Source organism: Podarcis melisellensis (genome assembly GCF_964234715.1).
Source record: "Podarcis melisellensis genome assembly, chromosome: 2".
NCBI lineage: Eukaryota > Metazoa > Chordata > Lepidosauria > Squamata > Lacertidae > Podarcis > Podarcis melisellensis.
Genome location: NC_138529.1, coordinates 20,031,114 through 20,056,341, shown reverse-complemented (window position 1 = coordinate 20,056,341; position 25,228 = coordinate 20,031,114). Strand labels below are relative to the sequence as shown.

At 43.7% G+C, this 25,228-nt stretch overlaps 2 protein-coding genes across 3 annotated transcripts in view; both read left to right on the top strand.

The window, feature by feature from the left end:
- The first annotated feature begins 257 nt into the window (after nucleotides 1–257).
- On the top strand, nucleotides 258–7,856 carry DNAJC22 (DnaJ heat shock protein family (Hsp40) member C22). The gene is made up of 3 exons (XM_081898903.1): nucleotides 258–486; nucleotides 3,193–4,077; nucleotides 6,621–7,856. The coding sequence occupies exons 2-3, from the start codon at nucleotides 3,256–3,258 to the stop codon at nucleotides 6,798–6,800; spliced, it is 1,002 nt and encodes a 333-aa protein (XP_081755029.1). The 5' UTR covers nucleotides 258–486; nucleotides 3,193–3,255; the 3' UTR covers nucleotides 6,801–7,856.
- A 3,701-nt stretch (nucleotides 7,857–11,557) lies between these two features.
- The window catches only part of SPATS2 (spermatogenesis associated serine rich 2), a 48,746-nt gene continuing 35,075 nt past the window's right edge, over nucleotides 11,558–25,228 (top strand). Inside the window, exons 1-2 of one of the 2 annotated variants that reach the window (XM_081898719.1) lie at nucleotides 11,558–11,690; nucleotides 21,495–21,796. In XM_081898719.1, the coding sequence (XP_081754845.1) occupies nucleotides 21,772–21,796 (25 nt within the window). In that variant the 5' untranslated portion in view covers nucleotides 11,558–11,690; nucleotides 21,495–21,771. The other variant, XM_081898720.1, reaches the window with a different exon arrangement.

Genomic DNA, 25,228 nt, shown 5'->3' with positions numbered 1-25,228 from the left:
CTTCGACACAGCTCCTGACTCTTCAGTGCTGTCAGTATGCTGGGTGTGCCACCACACTGCCCTTTGGCCATTCTCCCCACCCCCTTTCCTGACAGAAGTCCTGTGCCCAGTCCCCGCCCCCACCCCAGGAAGGCAAAGTCCAGACTAGTGCAATGGGATCAAAGGCTTTCTGAGTCGACATTATAGCCCTGATGAAATTGTGCCGATGTTCCCCCCACTGGGAGTGAGACGAAAGGTGTGTATTTATGGTTCTGGAAACGCTGTTCCTAGGGACAAAGGAAACTGCCTTAGAGTGAGTCAGGCCATCAGTTCACTTAGTTCAGTACTGTCTGCTCTGTCTGGAAATGCCAAGAATTGAACCTGGAACCTTCTCCATGCCAAGAATGTCTTCTGCCACTGAGCTGCAGTGATTGTGTTGTTCAGATTTGCCTCCTCGATTCAGCAAGCGGCGGGGAGCCCAGAGCACCTGGATCCCGCGTGCAGCAGGTATGGGAAGCTCTGACTATAGGAAGCATTGTGGCTGGGGAATCCTTTATGTTGGGAACAGTGGGGCCATAGGGGGTAGGGCTAGTCGTTTTGGCACCAGAGGAAAACTACAAAATGGTACTTTGCCCCGCCTCCAGGGAAGAATGGGTGAGGGAAGATCTACAGCTGGAACAAGGAGGGAATAAAGATCTTCATCAGGAACATGGGGAGAGTGAAGATCTACATTGGGAAACAGAGAGGTGAGGTGGGAATCAAGTCAATCATACACACACACACACACACACACAGAGTCGTACCTCTGGTTAAGAACTTAATTCGTTTCAGAGGTCCGTTCTTAACCTGAGACTGTTCTTAACCTGAGGTACCATTTTAGCTAATGGGGCCTCCCGTTGCTGTCACACGATTTCTGTTCTCTTCCTGAAGCAAAGTTCTTAACCTGAGGTACTACTTCCAGGTTAGCGGAGTCTGTAACCTGAAGTGTCTGTAACCTGTACACACACACACACACACACACACACACACACACATATATATATATATATATATATATATGCAGGTTTTGGTGTCCTCGGGTGTCTTCCCGTGTAAAAGTTGGGGTGTCTAGGCGACGTTTCGACGAGGTCTCACTCGTCATCTTCAGGCTGGTGCTTTCGGCTTCTTGTTACTGGAACAGAGCAGGATCTCAGTGTTTGAGTTCCTATAAATACTGTTGAGGGGGTGTGGTGTATAGCCTCCAATGTTCTGGGCAGAGAGGAAGTTCCCAGGCTAGTGTGCCTTTTCTTCTTTTGTTCCTTAATTACTTGAGGGATATCTTGAGTGATTTCTTGAGTGATATCCTGAGTACCACTTAGGTGGGTCATTAGGTGTGAATCCACACCTAATGACCCACCTAAGTGGTACTCAGGATATCACTCAAGAAATCACTCAAGATATCCCTCAAGTAATTAAGGAACAAAAGAAGAAAAGGCACACTAGCCTGGGAACTTCCTCTCTGCCCAGAACATTGGAGGCTATACACCACACCCCCTCAACAGTATTTATAGGAACTCAAACACTGAGATCCTGCTCTGTTCCAGTAACAAGAAGCCGAAAGCACCAGCCTGAAGATGACGAGTGAGACCTCGTCGAAACGTCGCCTAGACACCCCAACTTTTACACGGGAAGACACCCGAGGACACCAAAACCTGCATTCCTGTACCCGTGAAAATCTACGAAAGCAAATATATATATATATATATATATATATATATATATATATATACACACACACACACACACACACGTATATAATTTTGACAAAGTAATAATAATAATTAAATAAGAATAAAATTGTGCACCCCACCACTGAGACCATTCCATTGTAACTATCCAGCCTTCCAATATTTCAACACCTCATGTGATGGCTTGACCCCTTTCCGTTTTAACAGTACAAATTCTACAAACACCTTCCATTTCTCCTCAGAAGAAGCTATCATAATTCCTAGCTATCATAATTTGTGCAGCTGTCAATAAATTTGTGAGCAAGTCCTTCATAGCCTGTGAACCTCCCACCCCTTATAAATTGATAATAATGCTACCTCTGGACTTTTGCTCAGTTTTAACCCAGTGATTTCTGTTATCTCCTTAAATACCCTTTGCCAAATCAACTCAGTCTTACCCGATGGTTGAAGTCAGAATCAAAGACCATCGCAGCCAGGGGGTGGGGGACTATCTGAATAACACTGGGTGGGGCAGAGCCCAGAGGGCCACTGTTTCTTGCCAGGAAAATCATACTAGCTCTTTCTAGTTACTCTGTGGACATTCAGGAACCTGGAAAATATATACCTGAAGGAGTGTCTCCACCCCCATTGTTCAGACTGAGCTCCAGCTCCGAGGGCCTTCTGGCAGTTCCCTCACTGCGAGAAGCGAAGTTACAGGGAACCAGGCAGAGGGCCTTATCGGTGGTGGTGCCTGCCCTGTGGATGTCAAGGAAATAAACAACTATCTGACTTTTAGAAGACATCTGAAGGCAGCCCTGTTTAGGGAAGTTTTTAATGTTTAATGTTTTATCATGTTTTTAATATTCTGTTGGGAACTGCCCAGAGTGGCTGGGCAAACCCAGTCAGATGGATGGGGTATAAATAAATTATTATTATTATTATTATTATTATTATTATTATTATTATTATTATTATTATTATTATTATTATTACATTGGACATAAATAAATTATTATTATTATTATTATTATTATTATTATTATTATTATTATTACATTGGACATCTCGGGAGGAGGGAGGGGTGTGTGTATTATGTCAGCTGAAACATGGCCCAATTGGGCCTAATGCCCTTAATATGCTGCGGGTGAGGGGGGTTGTTCTTCACTGAGAGCCAGTGTGGTGTAGTGGTTAAAAGCGGTAGTCTCCTAATCTGGGGAACCGGGTTCGCGTCTCTGCTCCTCCACATGCAGCTGCTGGGTGACCTTGGGCCAGTCACACTTCTCTGAAGTCTCTCAGCCTCACTCACCTCACAGAGTGTTTGTTGTGGGGGAGGAAGGGAAAGGAGAATGTTAGCCGCTTTGAGACTCCTGAAGGGGAGTGAAAGGCGGAATATCAAATCCAAACTCCTCTTCTTCTTCTTCTTCTTCTTCTTCTTCTTCTTCTTCTTCTTCTTCTTCTTCTTCTTCTTCTTCATGTACCTGCTACCTTTTGCTCTATCCCTCCTCAGGTCACCAGTGAGATGTCTTGCAGCAGAGGGCCCTGCCCACAGTGAAGAGGTGCCTGGTGAACGATGGCCAAGCGGCTTCTGGTGGCTATTGCCCTCTGGGCCTTGGGAGGCCCCGCTGGGCTCCATCATCTCTACCTGGGCCGGGATAACCATGCCCTATTGTGGATGCTGACTTTGGGCGGGTTTGGGATGGGGTGGCTCTGGGAGCTGTGGCTGCTGCCGGGTTGGGTGACGCAGGCCAATCGCACCTTGGAACTGCCCAGAGATGGACCTCCACCTTTCAGCCCTGTGCGTTTCCTTGGCCAAGCCTCAGTAGGCATCTACTTTGGTTTGGTGGCCCTGATGGGTCTCTCAGGCCTCCCGGGTTTTTACTTCCTGGCTCTCCCCCTGGCGGTGGGACTCGGAGTTCACCTGGTGTCCGCAGTGGGTGACCAATCCTCTGATCTCCAAGCTACTTTAAAGGCGGCCTTCATAACTGCACCAATCTTCTATGGCCGCTCTCTGGCCATCTTCCCCATCACTCTCACAACTAGTGTCACAGCCCAGCGACACCGGTGCTATAAATCCAGCAAGGGCACCAAGGAGAAGCTTGGTGCCCGACTGTACCGACTAGGCCTCGCCTACCTTGCTTTCACTACACCTTTGGCATACTCTGTCTTCTACAACACAGCGGCCACTGCCAGCTACGTAGCCGACACTCTTAGATCCACGCTGGATTGGCTCAGTGTGTTCCCATCCCTGAGCAGCGCGCTGGAATCGGTGCTCCTCCTGCCCTACCATGCCTGGAAGATGCTGGGCTTCAGCGGTGGATCCTTCCAGGAGTGGGAGCAGGTTTTTGCCTTCATGCACTCGGTCCAGAACGAGAGACAGCGGATGGCATTGAAGGTACAGGGCAATACTCTTCAGCTCAGTTTTGTTTTTGTGACGGTATACTTTATATCAACTGGACTAGAGGAGTGGGATCTGGGCAACGTCCATTTTGGGTGATGCTGTGGCCATGTGGGTTAGGATACTGAGGGCCCCGTTTCGGAAGTCTCTCCAGAATGTGGGGTTTTGCAGCAAAAGGCTTCTGAGGGACTTTTACTGACATTTGGCACCGTTTTGGAATAAATAGGGCAATGTCAATGCCGTGATCCTGTGGTTTAGGATGCTGAGCTCCCCTGTTCCGGAAGTCTCCATGGAACATGGGTTTTGGGCCACAAAAGGCTTCTGTGGAGCTTTTGGCGAGGTTTGGCGACATTTTGGAGCGAATTGGGAGACAATTTTTTGGTGACCCCATTTAGGAAGTCTCTGTGGAATGCAGATTTTTGGGCGCAAAAGGCTTCTGTGGGGCTTTTGCCGATATTTGGCTCCACTTTGGAGTGAATCGGGCGACACTGCTTTTTTGGTCATGCTCATATTTCTAGATTCATGGTTTTTGAATCTAGTTCAGCCATGGTTTTCAGCCAACTCAAGGATAAGGCTAGAGTTGGACTTAGCTGGTAACGAAGGCTACTTTATCCATCTTTCGAGTGGAACTGGGAAGCAGGAAGTTTGGGCTTTGGGAAGAGGGAATTGAAATGTCTCTATTCCCATCTTTAACACCCTCCTTTCAAATGTCAAGGAGATAAAGAACTACTTAAGTTTTAGAAGACATCTGAAGGCAGCCCTGTATAAGGAAGTTTTTAATGTATGTTATTTTGCTATGTTTTATATTTGTTGTAAGGGCTGTGGGTGGTGCTGTGGGTTAAACCACAGAGCCTAGGACTTGCCAATCAGAAGGTCGGCAGTTCGACTCCCTGCGACGGGGTGAGCGCCCGTTGCTCGGTCCCTGCTTCTGCCAACCTAGCAGTTCAAAAGCACGTTGAAGTGCAAGTAGATAAATAGGTACCACTCTGGTGGGAAGGTAAACGGCGTTTCCGTGCACCACTCTGATTCGCCGGAAGTGGCTTAGTCATGCTGGCCACATGACCCGGAAGCTGTACGCCAGCTCCCTTGGCCAATAAAGCGAGATGAGTGCCGCAACCCCAGAGTCGGCCACGACTGGACCTAATGGTCAGGGGTCCCTTTACCTTTACCTATGTACTGGCTCACTGGGAAAACTCCAGAAATTCAGTTACAGATAGGTAGCCGTGTTGGTCTGCCATAGTCAAAACAAAAAAATTCACACGAAGAAGAAGTGTGCATGCACACGAAAGCTCATACCAAGAACTAACTTAGTTGGTCTTTAAGGTGCTACTGGAAGGAATTTTTTTTTGTCCAGAAATTCAGTTAGACATGTGAGCTCAGCTACTCAGCAGACCCTCTGCCTGAGTGATAATCCCTGGCATCCTGATGCCTGAGTGCCAGACAGGTAGCCATTCCGGAAATAACAAACCCATCTGAAGACAAAAGGGTGTGATTAACTTGCCTGGGAAATAAGGAAATGTAAATATCTCTTTTGTTACACTTGATGGGTGTTTGGTGGAGGGCAAGGAGAACCATGGGGCAGGGTCCAGGATGCTCAGATTACTGCCACCAGACCTCCCCTTTCATGATGTAACCGTGATGTATGAGTATTGTAATTTGGGGGGGTGTAACATGGGGATTAGCAGCTAATAAAAGTTTGGGGGCTCTTTTGTTTGGGGCTTCCATCTTGTTCCACCTTGTGGCAGGTGGGAATCCTGTCACAACAGTCTTCAATAAAGACCAAGCCTACTGGCAGCTGTTTTGCTCTGGTATTCCTGGCTGGTGTCCTTGTTTTTTGTCCAAGGGAGCCCTCAGATTTCTCCGTTAACATAGGGCCTTGGACTAGACGATCCTCAGGGTCCCTTCTATTGGTAAAACCTATTTGGTGTTTCGCAACTTCCGACTAGTTGCAGGAACTTAGCCAGACCTAGCAGAATAAATGCAGAATCCATGGAAGCAATTGTTGACTTGGCTGCAGACAGGACAGCCGAAGCAGGAACCAGGAACTTATAGTTAGGTGTTTATTATATACAGTGGACTATTTACAGGAACAGAACACGGATCTTTTGCTAGCTCTCTCTGACACGACTCACAACTCCTACACTGACACACAGAACTCTGAACCTCTAAACTCCAAACTACCAGTTAGTAGGCCATTAATTATCACTCCTTTGAGATAGCTTGACCAATCAGGGAGCGGTCTCCATGTCTCTGTTATCACCAGGCAGACTTACTCCTTCAGATTGCCTTCTGGCTGTCTGCCAAACCTTAAATGACTCTGTGTGAGTAGCTGCACGGACACAGTTTCCCAACACCTTCCAACTCTATGATTCTATGAAGGTCATTCTGCATAGGACTCAGCTTATACCGATCTATAAAACTAGGCAGTCGTTCTTGGCTTCCCCACCGACATCAGCCTCTACTGTGCCACTGGCTGTGAGGCCCACCAGAACATCTCCTCCACCTAACAGGCCTGAAATGTTTCCTCCTTTCCCTATTAGGTCTTAGGAATCCACGACGATGCCACACCTGAAGAAATCCACAAAAGCTACCGGGAGCTGGTGAAGCTTTGGCATCCAGATCACAATCGGCACCGGGCGGAAGAGGCGGAGAGACGTTTCATTGAGGTACAAGCTGCCTACGAGCTCCTCACACAGATGAGGAAGCCAAAGCCGACATGACGGACTCTGACTGCCTCCATAAAACACTGACGTTTATGTTGCTGGGGGGAATAAAAGCATTACGCCTTGAAGCCATGGTTCTCAAAAGAGCTTCTCAGAGCAGCCCTACATTGGTCCAGAAGATGGAGGACACAAATTGTATAGTGAAATATACTTGGGAGTCGACTGTGGATTTCATGCTCTTTATTCAGCTCATAGTAGTGAGGAATGAAAGTTTCCCCAAAATATCTGCTTTATATACATTATTTACACAATGGATCGCACATGATTGGCTAATTCTGGGATTCTCCTGTAGGCCAATCAGGTTGCGGATTCACTTCCACCTGGAGCTGGATTGGGTGGTTCCTGTGGACCAATCATACTGCTGCATTGTTCTAGGACCAATCAGACTGCTGCATTCTGAACCCTATTGTTCTAGGACCAATCAGACTGCTGCATTCTGGATCCTGTTGTTCTAGGACCAGTCAGACTGCTACATTCTGCACCCTATTGTTCTAGGACCATTCAGACTGCTGCTTTTTGGATCCTATTCAACTCAGTACATAACATATAGTATGCCCTTCCACTTGGTCATCTGTTGACTTAGTGGTGCCAAGTCTTCCTCCTCCCTGTCCCCCCCCCCCCGCCCTTCAAATTCTCTGGGTCTGTTTTCCAAAGACTTTCCAGCACTCTATGGCCTGGCATGATCCCTTTTCTTTTTATGTTGCCTGTCTTTTGACATAGCAGTGCTTGCAAGTTTTGCTTTTCTGTCCTAGAAATATTTGTATTGAAGGGAGGATACATTTATTATACAAATAAAATGTTTGCTAATAATATTTGGGAGGTTTTTTTTGGGGGGGACCACACAGGAGGTTTGAAAACATATATAATATTTTTATTGTATTTTTTTTTAAAGTACAGAAAAGATAGGGTTGTCATATTTCAAAAAGTGAAAATCCGGACAGAAAAGTTGTTGAGCATTCTGTAGTTTTGCCCAAAGTTGTTGAGCTATTTTTAAGGGAAATCGCCAACGTGGTTTGCCATTCATCTGGTTTCTCCCGGACATTTCAGCAATTCCCAGACATATGGCAACCCTAGAAAAGAAGAATGGCATATAATCATTAATCCAAAACCACAGAGACTCAAAATCTAAACTAAAGAAAATAATGAGCACTGTCTCACATTATCACCAAATTCTTCGTTCCAGAAGGAAATAAAATCGGACATTTTTCCCCCCTATACATTTTTCTCTTGCTTGTACATAATAAGTTAGCTTATGATTTACTGCTTTATCCCAAATAGTAAAGAACTAGTCTGACCAGGGGAGATGGCGAGGCATCTTTCCCCTACAATACATTGAAATTGACATTTTTGATGCTATCAAAATAATAGTACCCATTTCTGCATCTACATTCCCAATAGTCTCCCAAGTAGTTGAAGAATACATTTATTGGGTTTCTTAGAATTTTGTGAGTTTGCTGGTGGGATCAACTGATAGGTTCAGATGGATCCCCACACACACATTGCATTTTTAATATAATTCACCAGTGAGTGCTGAATGGCAATATCTTCAATTACAATACCTGTTGGTGTGTATTTATGGACCATCTGCATCGAGCAACTTCTCAATTATTGGAGGGAATTACTGGATCTCCCCTGAAAGCTAAATCTATGGCTGCTGTTTATAAATGCTTCTTGAACCTTTGTAAAGTAGATTGGCAGGAACCTAGAGAGTTTTGGAATAGGGATTATGCTATGCAACCTAAACAATCGGAAATTGCTCTAGAATCTATATGGAACATTTCTCTAGATTTGAGGTTGATCCAACAAAAAATTATGTTTCGGGTAAATTGGACTGCACACCTTCAGCACAGGAAGGCCCTGTTTAAGAACTATAGATGCTGGAGGCGAAATGTTGCAAATGCCTTGTTGTGGAATATGATGGTGAGCACATACATGATGTATTCGTTTTGATCTGAAATAGTTGTCAATATAAATTACGTATTGCCAAAAAGTTTGATATTTGCAATGCCCATGTACTTTTAAAGTATATTCCTATAAGTATAGTAGTTAACAAGAGGTCAAAAGTACAACTTAGGTAAGCCCTTATGGTTGCCATAAACCTCGAAGGATATGTTATATCTCACCACCATGGCAACATTTTTATAGTGTCATGAGGATACCTATTTGGACACTTGGATTGACTTGTACTGACTTGTATGTTTTATTTTAGATAGGAAATATCGGTGGCCATTATATTCTCAGTGCAACCTGACATTGGTTACTGTCATTATTAACCTTTCCCTGTCCTTTTTCGTATTAAAATTGACACTTAAAAAACAAATAATGAAAAAGACATTCTGGAAGTTTTGGATTTTACCGTATTTTTCCGTCTATAAGAAGCCCCCATGTATAAGACACCCCCTATTTTGGGGGACTCAGATTTAAGAAAATGGGGGGGAGACACTATCTGTGTATAAGACAAGCCCTAATTGACATTATTTTTTAGGGGGGGAAACCTAGTCTTATACACGAAAAAATACGGTACAACATTTCCAATAGATTTATAGATAGTCTGCATTTCATTAAAAAGTCATGCAAGTTAGAATATCTACAACAGGAGGAAAAATCAGGATGAGGTGAACCAAGACCTTTAACAATTTTCAAGTGGTCCATGTGGGACCCCAGATTGTGAATTGTGGTGTTGTTCCTCATGCACAACTGCCTTTCCTAGGAGATGCAGATAGAGGTTTGTTGGTTTGAAAAGCCTGCAAGCTCAGCTGATCCCAGCAGGTGCCGCTGTTGAGCTGCTGAAAAGCAGGAATGAATGGGGCTCCTGTTTTTTTTCTTTTAAAAGAAATTCCTTGGGAAATGAAAAATGATCCTATGGTTTCGCACAAAGAAAATATGTGTGGGGTTTGTCTATATTTCAGAAGAAGCAACAGCGCGATAACAGGCTACGGACACAAATGAAAATAGGCTTTGTGCTCAAATCCACAACGGGCCATAACTGGTGACATTGGGGTCCGAAGGAGGAGAATTTCAAATTCTTATTGTGGATTCGAATAATGGCTCATCAAAGCTCAGTCATGGAACTTGTTTGCAATGCCCCAGCTTCACCTTGGGAATCTGAAGAGATCTGCTCAAGAAGAACTCTGAGTATCATGTGCAGAGGGTCATAACTAGATAACTAAATAACCAATACAAAACCTATCCTATCAGCTTGTATGTTTTGCGGGGAGAGGCGCTGAAGAGGACTTTTCAAAGAGGGTGACTCTAGCAGCAAGTGGAGCATGTTGCCCTTTAGTTGCTGATAAATTTTGGTTGAGGAACAGAAATAATAATGATGATGAAAATAATAATAATAATAATAATAATAATAATAATAATAATAATAATAATTCTATTGTTATATGCGGGTGGCGCTGTGGGTAAAACCTCAGTGCCTAGAACTTGCCGATCGTATGGTCGGCGGTTCGAATCCCCGCGGTGGGGTGAGCTCCCGTCTTTCGGTCCCAGCTCCTGCCCACCTAGCAGTTCGAAAGCACCCCTAAGTGCAAGTAGATAAATAGGTACTGCTTTATAGCGGGAAGGTAAACAGCGTTTCCGTGTGCTGCGCTGGTGCTGGCTCGCCAGAGCAGCTTTGTCACGCTAGCCACGTGACCCGGAAGTGTCTCCGGACAGCGCTGGCTCCTGGCCTCTTAAGTGAGATGAGCGCACGACTGGCCCATACGGGCAGGGGTACCTTTACCTTTACCCTACCCCACCCATCTGGCTAGGTTTTCCCCACCGTTCTGGGCAGCTTCCAGCAAAATATATAAAATAATAAAATGTCAGACGTTAAAAACTTCCCTTCAGATGTTTCCTAAAAGTTGTGTCATTCTTTATCTCCCTGACATCTACAGGGAGGGTGCCACTACCAAGAAGGCCTGGTTCCCTGTAACCTCGCTTCTCGCAGTGAGGGAACCGCCAGAAGGCCCTTGGAAGTGGATCTCAGTGTTCGGGCTGAATTGCCACTTTTCTCCTATAGGAGAGCTCCCAAGGTGGCGTGTGTACGTTTATTTATTTTTAAATTATCTGTTTTAGAATTTAAGAGTATTCATTTAAACAACCTTAAAGTATCAATGAATTCCCTTTCTTCTTTTTCCATGGTTCATTTTGCATAACATAAATCCCTACATATTTTATATAAACCAAACCATTCAGTATTCCATTATTACTTCCATCAAAATTCCATTATTACTTCCATCAAAAACTTTAAGCCCGACAGGCAGAAATTCCAGCTTTTTAGCATAGAAACACAGAATCGGTGATTGAAGCGTCACCTGTTGGATTTCTACCTGTCACGCCGCCGCTATTAACAGGCAAACCCACGTCTCCATTCGCGCAGGCGGAGGGAAGAAAAGAAAGGGTTAAAACAGAGACAGGCTTGTTTCCTAGGCGCTGCGGTATTGGGCAACCCGCGGCATCTCCGCCACGTTCCAGGCGCCCGGATTGGCTTTTTGAGCCCCGCGGCTTCCCCGATTGGCCCTACAGCCGCCACGGTTCGGCCGAAGAGCAACCTTACCCCTTTTTCACCTGATTGGCCGTCCCTTAACGAAGGAGCCCGATTGGGCGGGCGGAGGGGAGGCGGAGCTTCAGCGGCTCCGTTGTTCTCCGAACTCCGTCAAGCGCGCGAGGGTGGAGAGGCGGGCGGAGTGGGCGAGAGAGAGACGCGAGGGCCCCGCCTTTGCCTCGCTCCCATTGGCCGGCGTCCGTGCTTAAGCATTGGCTGAAGGGAGAAGAGGCTCCCGCGGCCCCATTGGCTGCCGGGGCTCGCGCACCGTTCGCTGCTCGCTCCCGTTCTCTGTCTCTTCGCTGGTGGGCGGGGCTCGCTTTCCCGGTGTTTGGCGGCGGCGGTGGCGGCCTGAGGTAAAGGGGGCGGCGGTTGTGGAGACAGCGGCTGGGTCGTCGTCGGGGTAGGACGGGGCTGCCGGGCGCTGAAGCTTAAAGGGGTCGATGGAGGGACAGGGGAGGCAGGGCTGAGGCGAGCGAATGGGCCGTTTCGCGAAAGGAGGGGGTGGGCTTCGAGGCAGGCCGTCGAGGGGGCGGCGGAGCGGAGCTGGTTTGTGAGGGAACGAAGGGCCTGCGCGGACGGCGAGGGCCTCTTTCCCGCAAAGCAGGGCGACCTGTGCAAGGATCGCGAGAGTGCCTCTGAGCATGTCCAGAGTGCATTTCCCTATGGCAGTGAACGAGTAGTGCGGGGAAGACCCCCAGCCCCGTCCCACAAACACACACACATATATTGGGGATTTGGCTTCCAGGCCGGAAGGGGGTTGTTCCCAGACAGACTGGAGCCGTGGCACTAAGGCTGCCATAAGTCCGGATTTTCCCGGGAGTTCAAAGGCAGAATTGACGGCTGGGTTTCCTTTAAAAAAGAAAGAAAAAAAACCACTGCAATTTCTTTTTTTAAAAAAATCAAGAATTTTTGCGGGTTCCTTAAAAAAGGCTCTACAATTTCTGTTGTTTCCTTAAAAAACAGAACCAACAATGTTGGGGTCTTCCTAAAAACTAAGCAACTTTCAGGATGTCCTGGTTTTGACTTTTGGAAATAGTACCCTTTTTGGTACCACCCCGAAACAACGAGGCACTGGAATGATGGAGGCGGCGGGCAGCTGAGTGTGAAAAATAGGGACGCGAATGAGAGGAAGCGGTTCCCAAAGGGTGTGAGCAGCTTGCAGTAGTCGCTGGTTTTGCTCTTTGCTGCTGCAAAAGGTTTGCATCTGACCAGCAACCATTTGAGTGGTTGTTGGTTTTGGGTTTTTTTAAAAGAACAGTCTCCTGAACAGAAGAGCAGCAGTAACCTTTCTCTTGAAGGAGCAGTGCTGAGGGAACAAAAGCTCAAGAACTTTATAGCTTGAGTGTAGGTGGGAATGGGCCCAGTGCTTGAGGAGGGGGAGGGGAAGGGGAGACAGGAAACTTAGGCTGAGTGAAGTTGAACAAAAAGCAAGATTTTCCTAAGTGTGCAGAGAGCCTTGTTTGATTACAGTTTGTAGTGATTAATCATTTGCTGCTTTTGTTTGCCTACCATGTATGCAATTTATATTAAGTTATGTTGCAAGACTTCAGATTCAGTTGTATCTGAATATATATATATATATATTTCCATAAAGCTGCATTGCAAGCCTACAGTTCTGATAAGTAGTTAAACATTATGCTGTGTTGTAAGGCTGTCATACATCTGCATTTTCCCTGACATTACCAGGATTTCAAAGGTGGTATTGACTTCGGGGAATTTCTGAAAGACGGCACTTTGTTCTGGATCATAGGCAAGTCAATTGAAAAGTCACATTTTGGGGGCAGTTTTGTGGGGGGGAAAGGGGGGGAGCTCACATCCAGGGTGTCCTGGTTTTACCTTTGAAAATATGGCAACCCTACTGTGCTGGGACCTGAGTTTGAATAGCCTAGTTGGAATCAGGTGGCTTTTGAGGAGTCATTCTAAATTTTTGGTTACCTACCTCGTAGGGCAATTGTTAGGCTTGTAGCTTGGTTCTAATTGTGTTGTGTTGGGCTAGGCTTCTAGCGTGGTTCTAATTGTGTTCGTGTTCCATTGATTTCAGTGGAATTAACTTCTCAGTTAGGGTGCTTAGAAACAACACAGTATAATGCTGCACAATTAAAGAGCTGTGTAAATGATGGTATAGGTAAGCCAGTCTTTCAGATAAGCCCACAGAAGTTAACTAGCCTTTTGGGCACTAACATAGGTAGGATGAAGAGCTCTGTCCCTTCTCCAGCAGCCCACTGCATCTCAGTGCTAGATTAGGGCTTTTATGAAGCGTAGTTGGCATTCAAGCCTACAATTTTCACATGCAATCTGACACTCCATTCTAGGGATCTTCTGACATTGAGACCTGGATGCATTCCAGAGTTTGTTACCCCAATAATTTACACAGACCACCAAAATAAAAAATAATCTCTATTTACTTATTGATAAGTAACTGTAAGGAGCAGGGAAAGGAAGAAGTGATCATATATTGGTTTAAGAATTCCAGAAGGAGTCTGATTCTCTTTTATTTACTATTAATGTTATAAATGATAAGGGAGGAATGGCAGAGATTTACATTGAAAAGAGACAATGAATTTAGCAGATGCTCTTGCAGCTCAGCTTGTTTGGAACATGTGAGCATGGCATTCTGTAATGAGTTCTCCCTTGAGGCCTCTCCAGGCCAGAACTGAAACTTCTTTCTGAGGTACAAGCTGTCATAGCAAAAGCTGAATGTTTTCAGGGGTGCTTCATATGAAGGGGAGGAACTTCTGTCCTCTAGCAACCCACCTGATTTCTATATTGGGCACAGAAGAGGGACAGAGCACTCCATCTCTCTTGCAGCCCACACACTCACCTGCATGCAGTTCCTTGTTGCCTGTGCCTATTAGGCTTGTACTTTAAATACAAGGCTGAGATGAATCTCAAATTCTAAAGTGTAACTTAAAGTAGAAACCATTGAATAGTTACTTAAACTTCTTGAATTCTTCAGTGTGGTTTTAATACAGAGGCTTGTACTTCTCTACCTTGCTTAGAAAGACATGGGGTAAACATATTTGTTCGCTAGGGCATTTCCCATTTGTGTAATAAACCTAGTATATTGTGAACTGTGTGTGTTTGTGAGAATACCTGTAAGTTACAAATTATGCCCCTTGCAAAGATTCATGTATGTGATCAACAAGATTAAAATAGCTTGGTAAGGGACTATTGTTCTCAAAAGCCAATTAGCCAGCTGCTGCTGCACAATATAGATGTTGTTCAAATGTGGAGTGGAAGAAGATCTCCCTTTGCTTGAAATCACAAAATGAAAAAAGATTCTTACAGGTAATAGACCTCTGCTGTAGAGCAGCATTTCTCAGACTCTTGGTTGCGAAGCATGTGCAAGTGGGTCGTGGGCTTTATAAGCAAACCCAAAATCATTATTGCATTTAATTTACAATTAAGTCTTAAATGAATTGTTGCCCATCTGCAGTAGCGGAGCACCCTCCTTTGCCCATGCACCAACTCCTGGAGCCCAAAATGCAAACACTTTTGCCAGACATCAGGACTGACTGTCAGCAGGCACTCTCACCCAGCTGGAGAGACATTATGACTCCTGGGTGTGGCCACAGCTCCATCCCCTGCAACCCTTTCCTTGTCAGAGGGCCTTTGAAAGGCTGGTGTGGGAGAGGAGGAGAGATGTCAGGGGTTGTTGGGTGTTTGTGTGTGAGATGGTGTTGTCTCTCAGCCCACCTGAGCTGGAGGAGTTATGTTTTTGTCCATCAGACAAACTTGCAGAATGAACTGTCAGTTTTCTTGATGTACTGGTCATTGGAATAAAAAACCCTACAGTACACAATTATTACTATTATTACTATTATTATTATTTTACATTTCACAAGTGTAGGCAAAAAAGCTTGAAAATAAATACCTGTTTAGGATTGCAGTCTATGAGTGCTATGGTCCTCTGTATACTTCCCTGTGAGTAATTCCAGTTGAACTCAAGGGAACTTACTTCTGAGTAGATATTAGTATAGGATTGCACTGCAAAACTGCCATCCTAAAGACACAGCACAGTCCTAACCATGTCATCTCAGAATTAAGCCCTGTTCAATACAGTGGCACTTTTAGATAAGTGCAGTCAGGTTCCCATCCTTACTGAGAAATGCATCTCACCGAAAACAGTGTGAGATACCTTCTAACTGAACATAATATGTAGGATTATGCTGCAGGTCTGCAATCCTATGCACAGTTACCTGGAAGTAAGTCCCATTTAATCTACTTTGACATAAAATCAAGCTTAAAGGTGGTGCTTAAATATTCCAATGCAATTGATTTGTGGATTGCACCATTTAAATGTGTCCCCAGGATTGAATGACTAGGGTTACTATACCACTGGGCATAGCTGTTGAGCAGATTAAACGCTTGTAATCTGATTTTACTGGTTTTATTAGAAAAGAGCTTGCTACTTTTAAATTGTTCTCATTGATTGATTATATTCACTGCATATACAAAACTGAGTAAGTCTATAAGTATTATAAATATTTTAGCAAATTCTGCATTAATGGGTGTGTAAGTAAATTTTTGCTTGGATGCCTCATATAATGGTTATAAAATAGGCAAAACTAATGACTGCAGAAGACCCAAGTTTCAAAATTCTTGTAACAACAAATCAATGGATCACCATATCAAGTAAATCTGGATTTGTGGGTTGCCATACCAAAAAGGTTGGGAACCACTGCTCTCTTCTGAAGTGTGTGTATTGTGATGTTAGGAGTCTTGCTAGTAGATTTAGTGTAAAATGTAGGCAGAACTATTGACTTGACCAGCCAACTGCATAAATGAACTTGTCACAGAATGCTTTAGAATTATTTCAGATTTGTTTGTAATTACTCTTCAGTAGAAACCTAAAACTATTGTCCTACATCTCTTACCTTACTCTGTTTTATCAACACTTGACTTTCCTTCTCCCAAAGACAGTGCCATGGAATGCTTCAGACAAATCAGCATGGAAGATAGTGTAGCAAACTTTTCAGATGATCAGATAGGTGGTATAAGTTAAATGTAAGCACAGTTCAGAGGACAGTGCAATAGTTCTGCTCAGGTATTTGTTTACTGATGGGAAGGGAGAAAATCACATTTTTTAAAAGTCTGTCTTTTCTAACTTATTATTAAAATAGATTCACTGAGTGGACTTTATTTTTCTGGAGTGTGAAGAAAAGACCCACAGTTCTCCACCTCTTTTTTTTCATTCTGTGTAGCTTTTTATACTTGTTTTACACTCATTTGAAGAGTTAGTTGAAAGCGGCTCACATATGATATCCTTGCAGACTTGTACTATCTGCACATGCTTGGAGCTAGACCTCCTTATTTCAGCAATAGAATTGTCATTTATCTTCCATACTTCCACTAAGCTATTTCATCTGATAGAGAAGGCCAGTATTTTCTTTCATTAATGATAGGTCAGAGTTGTGAATTGCCACTTACCCAGTTGCATGTGGCAAGAAATAATTACTTCCAGATGACCAAATGTCAAATACAACTTAAAATAGGTGCTTACAAAACTGTCTAGCTAGTAAGCAAATGTCATTATAGGTTTTTTTTTAAAAAAAAAAAGCACGTAGACACTTCAGTTATAATCAGCACACTATATGGCTGACAACCTTTGGTATCTGGCCACATTCAGAAGTGCTTTTAGCTATTCTTTGTGCTGCTTCTGAATCTTGTGCTCCCTGATCGCTTGTGTATTGTTCTGCAATCAGAAACACATTCCTTCAAATGCCATTTTGCTGTGTTTGGCTCAAAGGTAAAATATTTCTCACCTGTTTCTTTGTCTTAGCTTAGCTGCTGTAGATTTAGATTTGTTCTTTTCCAGGTTCTGTTTCTTTAAGATTTAAATACATTATTTTCTGACATTTTAAGTGTGCTTATTTCACAACTGTCTCTGGCATAAATATAACAAATGTACCCAATATTGCTCTTACATTTCACACTTTGGTAATGTGCACTCCTGCATTTTTAATCTGAGATTTATGACTTAATCTGAGGCTTTTTTTGAGTTTGAGGGAAGATTGATGGGATCCACAAATGTGCTTGCTAGTGGTGACCATATCTTTTTATCAAGTGAGGACAGCGTGGACAAAGTCTGGGGGTTAATCCCTGGAGTTGTGCTGAGCTGAGGCACTCGGAAAGCAGTATTCTTTATTTACCATTGGCCTAAATTTGCTAGCTTCTTTCTGAAAGTTGTTAACTCTAAACTTGAGGTCTCTTTCAAGGGAAAGCAGGATAAAACTGTTTTCAATAAATAAAATAAACTTATTTCCTGTTCCACCACAAGGCAGAGCAATTATATTTCACAGGATTAGTTAAACATCTGGCTGCCATCTTCTTGTATGAATATATACACACATATAGTGAATGAATTTGTGCTCCACTGCTTCAAATAAAAACAAAAGAGCCCTTCTGGATCAGACTAAAGGCCCATGTAGTCCAGCAACCTGTCCCCACAGTGGTTAGCCAGATGCCTATGGAAAGCCCACACGTAGGTTGTGATCCCTGGCAGCTTAGAGGCATGACACAGCTGATAGTGGATGTAGAATATAGCCATTGTGGCTAGTAGACATAGGTAGCCTTATCCTTTATGATCTGGCTAATGGTCTTTTAAAGCCATCTAATTTGGTGGAGGGTCACTACATTTTGTGTGAGTGAATTCCATAGTTTAGCCGTGAGCTGTGTGAAGGACTTCACTTTGCAAAATCATTTATAAAGCTTTTTCCTCAAAAACTTACTTGTCTGTTTTTGTGGATGTGTTTTCATTAAAGAGTACAGCAGAGTAAAATCCAACATAGCCATAAATTGTGAAACCATGCTTACCTACAGACATGGTAGATGTAAACTGCATGCTACTAATTTGATAGAAATGCTTCGTCTTGCTCTAAGACCTGTTGTTTTCAGTTAGGAGTTAAGCACATTCTTACATTTTTCTCATGAAATCAGCTGGACTAAAAAGCACTTTGCTATGGTTGGACCAGGCTCCAAAATTAGGAAGTGTTTTGCATGTGAAGTTCTGTGTAGTTTGGGCTGCATGTAGCCTTCCTGTTTGACAGAAATAGCTGTATAGTTACAGTCAAATAATCTGCAAAGAGCCCTTGATGAGTGTTAAAACGGGCATTTGGGAGCTGCTTCACAGGATATTAGCTAATAGCCCTGTCTCTCCAAGTGCGATAATGCACTGTATGTAAGGGTCTGCTGATAATCAGGAAGTCTCTGCAGTGTGTACCTGTTTAAAATAAGTGTAGCAGTACTGTATGTCCAACAGTGAGTGTGGCCACACCATACACTTGCACGCACGCATGGACCCACAGGCTGAGCTGAACTATATAGATCAGCTGAGGAGGGTGGTTATTGTCCCCCTGCCGTCTCATTAAGTGATCAATCTGGTGATGAGGGAGGGGCAGCTTGCCAACCCATGAGGCACTGGGCTGAGCAGAGAGGTTTAAACTTCTCCCCCACCACAGTGCTATGCATACTACTTTTCTTTTTGATGCCACTGCCAAAATTGGTGGGGTCAGAACATTTTTTCACTTTTCATTTTTTCAGGTCTGAAGGCCCAGTTTAACCACTCCTGATTTATATCATAATCCTTAGGCTTTGTCCATGCCTCCCCTTTTCTCCTATCCTTCCTAGTCTTTCCCACTGTTGATATTTGAATTGTAAGGTGGTTTGCAGTGGGGTTTTGCCTCTCTTTTTTGCCTTTGAAGCTTTGTGAAGCATCAAAACTATAGCTAGCATTGTATTAAATAATAAAATCCATTATATGGAAGAAAATCTATAGGAATTGAAGGCTGAGCTCACGACCACTTAGAATATAGCTGGGTGCTTCTTGTTAGTGCTCAGACACAACTCTTAGTTCAAACTGGTTTGTTGGAATTGTTCACGCTGTGCGGAAGATTTACCGGTAGATTTGCATGTTACCACTTGGCCTATTTCCAAAATGTTGGCTTGAAATGTGGCATCTGAACGTCGAAAACCGAGAGCATGGTTGGCTTCTGGCAGGATTATGACTGCTAAGAGAGTGGCTGTGTGAAGCATCCCTTGCTTGCTCCTTTGTTCCAGGGCATGTGCATTCTTACAGCAATTAACATGTCAAGTTAGGGAAAACTACTATGCTTATATGTTCCCTTTAAAGCACAGCTTGCTCTATGTTAAAAGTGTAACTAAAAATTTAATCACTTGTGGCTTCAATCCGCAGGTTCAATTTCTCCATGTAGAGGATACTCGTGACTTGTGAGGCAAGCCACCATTTAGATTTCAACTGTTGGATCATGGTGTGATCTGCAGTAGTTGGGTGCATGTTGCTCTTGCACCTGTATAATTGGCTTCTTTGGATTGAAGCTTAATACGTTCATGTGGCACACAGGACAGAGCTGTTGGTTAGTGGGGAAATGTATCACAACTGGAAGAATTGCCAATCGAACCTCTTAGTGCCTTAAATAGGGCAACTAACTTTGTCTCAGTTGTCTTCTGCTCTTCTTTAAGAATGAGTATAAATAGTGAGAAACTGGTGGATGGTGATGAGAACCAGGGTTAGCAATTCTGTAATATATATTTGTGTGCAAAAAGCTTGGTCATGATACATTAGTGAAAGTTCATATTTAAGCCTACCTAGTACAGTCCTGCATTGGAGGGTATCAGTAAAAGCACCTTTTGACTACTACTTCATGTTTATCAGTCTTAAATATGATTTTTGTGCGCATGTTTGTGCATGTGCGTGCCCCCCTGCTCCCATTTGAAAAACTCAAGTTCTTCTAGAATACAGACAGCTGTTCTTGGATTCCAACTCTGATCTTCCATGACCATTGGCCATGCTGACTGGGGCTGATAGAATTTGAAGTTCAACAACACTTAGAGCATCAAATGCCAACAGTGTCCTTCAGCTCTCTATATTGGACAAACAGGCCAGACCTTACGCCAAAGAATAAACGGACATAAATCTGACATCAGGAATCACAAGACAGAGAAACCAGTAGGAGAACACTTCAATCTCCCAGGACATTCTATACAAGATCTCAAAGTAGCTGTTTTACTACAAAGGAATTTCAGAAATAGACTGGAAAGAGAAGCTGCTGAATTGCAACTTATCACCAAACTTAAAACCATGGAGAGACCTGGTCTGAACAAAGACATTGGATTCTTATCTCATTATACATGACAAAGCCATTTTCACCTTCTCACCCCTTGCTTTTTCCTGTAAGACCTATTGCAGTCGTTAAGAGTCGTCAACAGGCTCATCACAGCTATCTGCCAATCACCCATTCCCACCACCCTTCTGAGTAATACCCCTCCCCACCTTCTCACTATATAGAAGGGCCTGGAAACTTCTGTTTCAGTGTATCTGAAGTGTGCATGCACACGAAAGCTCATACCAAGAACTAACTTAGTTGGTCTTTAAGGTGCTACTGGAAGGAATTTTTTTTGTTTTGACTATGGCAGACCAACACGGCTACCTATCTGTAACACTTAGAGTCTCACTTTCCCATTCCTAGTGAACTGTACCCGTTTTTGTATTATCAGTGTAAGCACTATTGCTTTCCAGTTCATATGATGCTATGCATGACAAAGTTAATTACTGGTTCTGGTAGTTACATTACCTTAAGATGACAACTGCAAAAGGGCATTTTTCTAGACATCCTATATCAAAGGACATCTAGAAGGATTATTATTATTTTGCAATATGAAGTGTTTACAATTAGGAGAAAAATGAGCAGCTGCTACTTCAATTACATACTTCAATTACTCTGTTGCACCGTGTTGCTGAACCTTTAGGGAGTGCGCAATTCCAGGACTTCTCTCCCATTCTTTTAAGTCTAACCCTTAGAAAATAACATTTTTTAAAAATACTGAAACTTGAAGTGCTGCTTCTGCTAATGAATTTTAAACAATCCTGATGTCTTTATAGTTTCAAAGTTTGTTTTACCAGAATGCAATAACTGCAGTTCTGGAACTGCAAGCTGTTTCAAATGCAGGGCAAAGTCTACCTGAAACTTTACAGAGTATCTTGATGGCTTTTTGTTGACCCCTTGTTCTGCAGTTCACTTTAAGCAACATGAATTGAATTCAGGTTTTTAAAAAAACAAGTATTGAAGAATGCATTTACAGACCACAATATGTCTGCCAGACTAATAAATCAAACTCTTGTATGTTTGCTTTTTCAGAATCTGAAAAACAGCAATATGAACTGCTGTGCTTGTGCTTCTTGACAGAAGGTGATGCTAAGAGGAAAAATCTACAGTGATCAACAGGTTGTCCAAGAAGGTTTTTGACAACTCGTCTGTTGCCTTGGAAGCTGGAGGATTGCTGTCCCCAAGCAGATATTTGCCATTTCCTGCCTTGATGCAAAGCAGCACTTGAATTAAACCTGCCACTCTCTTTTCCTTGAGGAAACAGATTCTTATTGCTGTATAACTGAACACTAAATACAGGGAACCTATTATGTCTAAGAGGCAAAACCAAAAAGGTAAGATTTACGATACTAGACGGGCATATATAGTAAGGAGTGTTGTGTTACAGGCAAATGTCAAGTGTGAATTTTTGTTCCTGCCATTTTAGTCCACAGTAGAAGATAATTACTCTAGATCGGCTATTCTCAAGTTGCCTCCCTAGTAAGAAAACACTCAATGTCTTCCAAAATGTGAAATGAATCCTAATAATGTGTTCCTTCACATCCCTTCCCTTCTTGACCCAAAGGAAGACAGCCCAGCAGCCTTTTGGCTTCCTGGTGTTGGAAATCAAGCAAACAAGGAGCATGAGAAAACAGGGTCACTTCATGAGCAACAATGAGCAAGGTGTAATGAGGCAAATGGTCTCCTATGGCAATGGGTTGATATTCTGCCCCTTGACCCATTTGAGAGACACACAGATTTCTGATCTGTCAAGGAAAAGCTGGTGTCTTTTCTAGGATCTGCCTCTGCCTTCCCAGGGAGTCTTATGTGCCTCTGAGAACCACTGGTACAAGGATCATACGTCTCCTTCAAATCTGGTGTCGTTTGTGGCAGTTTATGTGTGCTGGTCCCGTGGGTTACCCGAGAGGTTAGGTCCCAGTCCGGTCCATGGTCGAAGGTGCACCGTGGAGGCAGTCCGTAGTAGCTGAAGCTGGGTGCAGGGCAGGGAGTCAGGAACAGGTTTGCAAGCAGAGAGCCAGGGCAGGTCTGGAGCTCTGGCAGAAAAGCAGGACAGGGTTCAGGCAGGAACTAGCAACCAAAAATGTTGCTCCTGCAACTTGGGACTGGGGCTGGCCGGCTTTTATCTGCCCCGAGGCATAGGGTGGCACCGAGGCATAGGGTGGCACCGATCCTCTGGTGACTTGCCTCTCCTGGCCTGGAGGCGAGCACTCCTCCTGCGGGAACTTAGTTCCTTATGCCTCTCTGCCCTGAGCCTCTGCAGCTCAGCAGAGGCTGGAGGGTTACCGGACCCAGAGGCAACCTCAGCTTCCTCTGACGGGGCTGAGAGTGGAGCACCTGCAGGCAATGGGTCCTCCATCACCTCAGGAGTCAGCGCGCCCCGGCTCAGCTGGTTCTGGAGGCGGGGAATTCCTTGCAGGTTGGGATCCCTCATGTTCAGCATCCGAGTCCAAAGCCCAGGCCATTGCATTATGTCACAGAGGATTAACAATTTGTATGAAGGAGAATTTCACATTGTTTAATTTGCAAAGTCTTGAGTCCTTGAATACAAGGGACTTGTTAAATGGGTCTCTTAGGGCACAACTAGATGTGTCTCCTCCTGAAAATGGTAGCTGCCTCCCAACTAGACCCCACTCCTCACGGTAACATCCAGCAAAACTTGACTGTATTCTGATGTCACAATGTTGTACATTTCCCTGAACACCCCTAGCAGCAGCAAATAATATAAAGTAGCAAAACACATCATTACATGAAATTGGGAGACAGGTAAGTTTTACTACATGTTATAAAGGAGAGAGTTAACATACACCTCGAGTTTCTGTCAACAGCTGTAGATTTATTGCCAGTTCTTTCTGACTTGGGGTTGTGCTTTTCCTGTATGCGTCAGGTTTTATTTATTAGAAGCTTTGTATGTCACAGTTTGATCTAAAAGATCTGGGAGAGTTAACAGTCCAATAGCAATAAAACTAATAATACAAAGTAACAGAGCAAATATTTTAAAATGGACAGTGCACAACAGGAAACAACTAATTAAATTCAGGAGCAGGAAACAGTGGAAACAGAAAACAAAAGTGCTAAACTTTGAATTCTAAGGTTCTCTTAAGAAAAGCACTGCCTTTGGCATGAATATCAGCAGGAAAGGATGGAAAGCTCTTCTGCTGGAGAGTAGCGCAGATACGGTGCCACTGTCAAGAAGGCTTTGTCTTTGGTAGCTCTCCATCATAACCATTCGTGATTTCAGATGGCCCTGCAGCAGGTATTCTGAGAAAGACATCAGCCATTATTAAGATGCCAGTAGGCTCCCCTGAAACAACATCACTTGGAACTTGTGCCTTTATTTGTAACTTAGCCCTTTGGGGCTGACCTCTTCCATGACAGTTTCCTCATGGAAGACTACACTGATGTACATGTCTTGTAGTCTTTTTCACTGTTGAACACAATCTGTGAGCAACATGGCACACCTTTGACATGGCTAGTTCTGAATTTCAACTTTAATTCTGCTGGTGTTGATCCATAACCCGTTTTCGAGTTCCTGATCTTTATGGGTTGACTTCATTTTTTATGATTGTTTGGATTATTAAGAAAATTGCTGACAAAAGAACTCTCCTGCATTTGCAGCAATGGATGCTGGTGGCGCTGTGGGTTAAACCACAGAGCCTAGGACTTGCCGATCAGAAGGTCGGCGGTTCAAATCCCCGCCACAGGATGAGCTCCTGTTGCTCTGTCCCTGCTCCTGCCAACCTAGCAGTTTGAAAGCACATCAAAGTGCAAGTAGATAAATAGGTACCACTCCGACGGGAAGGTAAACGGCATTTCTGTGCACTGCTCTGGTTCACCAGAAGCGGCTTAGTCATGCTGGCCACATGACCCGGAAGCTGTACGTCGGCTCCCTCGGCCAATAAAGTGAGATGAGCGCTGCAACCCCAGAGTCGGCCACGACGGGACCTAATGGTCCCTTTACCTGTACCTAGTGTGCAGCACAGTGAGGCTTGCCTGTTGCTGTAACCCCATCACAAACACAAGACCCAAACTAGAGAAATTCTTACAACCTCATGCAGGATTTACATTCTATACACACTGTTACCATAAACAATGGAATAGTGGTAAAAGTCTGTTTCAGCACCAGGTATTTTTCAAGTTCATATAAAGCCAGTTTCTAGTTGCTTGAGTATTTGTTAGATTCCAGCTTGAGTTGTTGCCGAGCATGAATCCCCAACTTTAGTGTAATTCAGATTGCTTGCAAATTTATATTTCACTACTCAGTATCTCACTGTATAACACACCTAACCAATTCCAGTTTAAATATCTCCTAATAGGTTCTTATGGCAATCTCAGACTGTCAGTACACTTTCCCTTTCACTTCACCAGCCCAAGAAATGAGTAAGCACAGCTTCAGACTTCTCAGTTTATATCACTCCCCCAACAAGACAATACCCGTTTTTAAATAACTATTATTTCAATTGAAAACATGCTGCATTCAGCTGACTATTATCATTATAAATCAAACTTCACATTTAAGCAACTAGGTGTTAATGTATGCAATGCAAAAATCCAAAACACTCCAAGTTGAGAAAGTAGAATGGTAGTGGGGTCTTTCCTTTCTCTTTTTTTAAAAAAGATGTGTGTACTTCAGGTGTATGAATGTGTTCCTAAAATGTTAATGGAGCCTCAAGCATTTTGTTCTAACCTTGCTCTTGTGTTCACCGATCAGTAATTCTTCAAGCTCTACTTGTTTGCCCTACATACACATTATCTGACATGTAGTCTCT

What these genes read in the sequence shown, in the direction of transcription:
- DNAJC22 (XM_081898903.1), top strand. Translation starts at nt 3,256, where the DNA reads ATGGCCAAGCGGCTTCTGGTGGCTATTGCCCTCTGGGCCTTGGGAGGC. An exon ending in GACAGCGGATGGCATTGAAG is followed by an intron (nt 4,078 to 6,620) that starts GTACAGGGCAAT and finishes TTTCCCTATTAG; the next exon opens with GTCTTAGGAATCCACGACGA.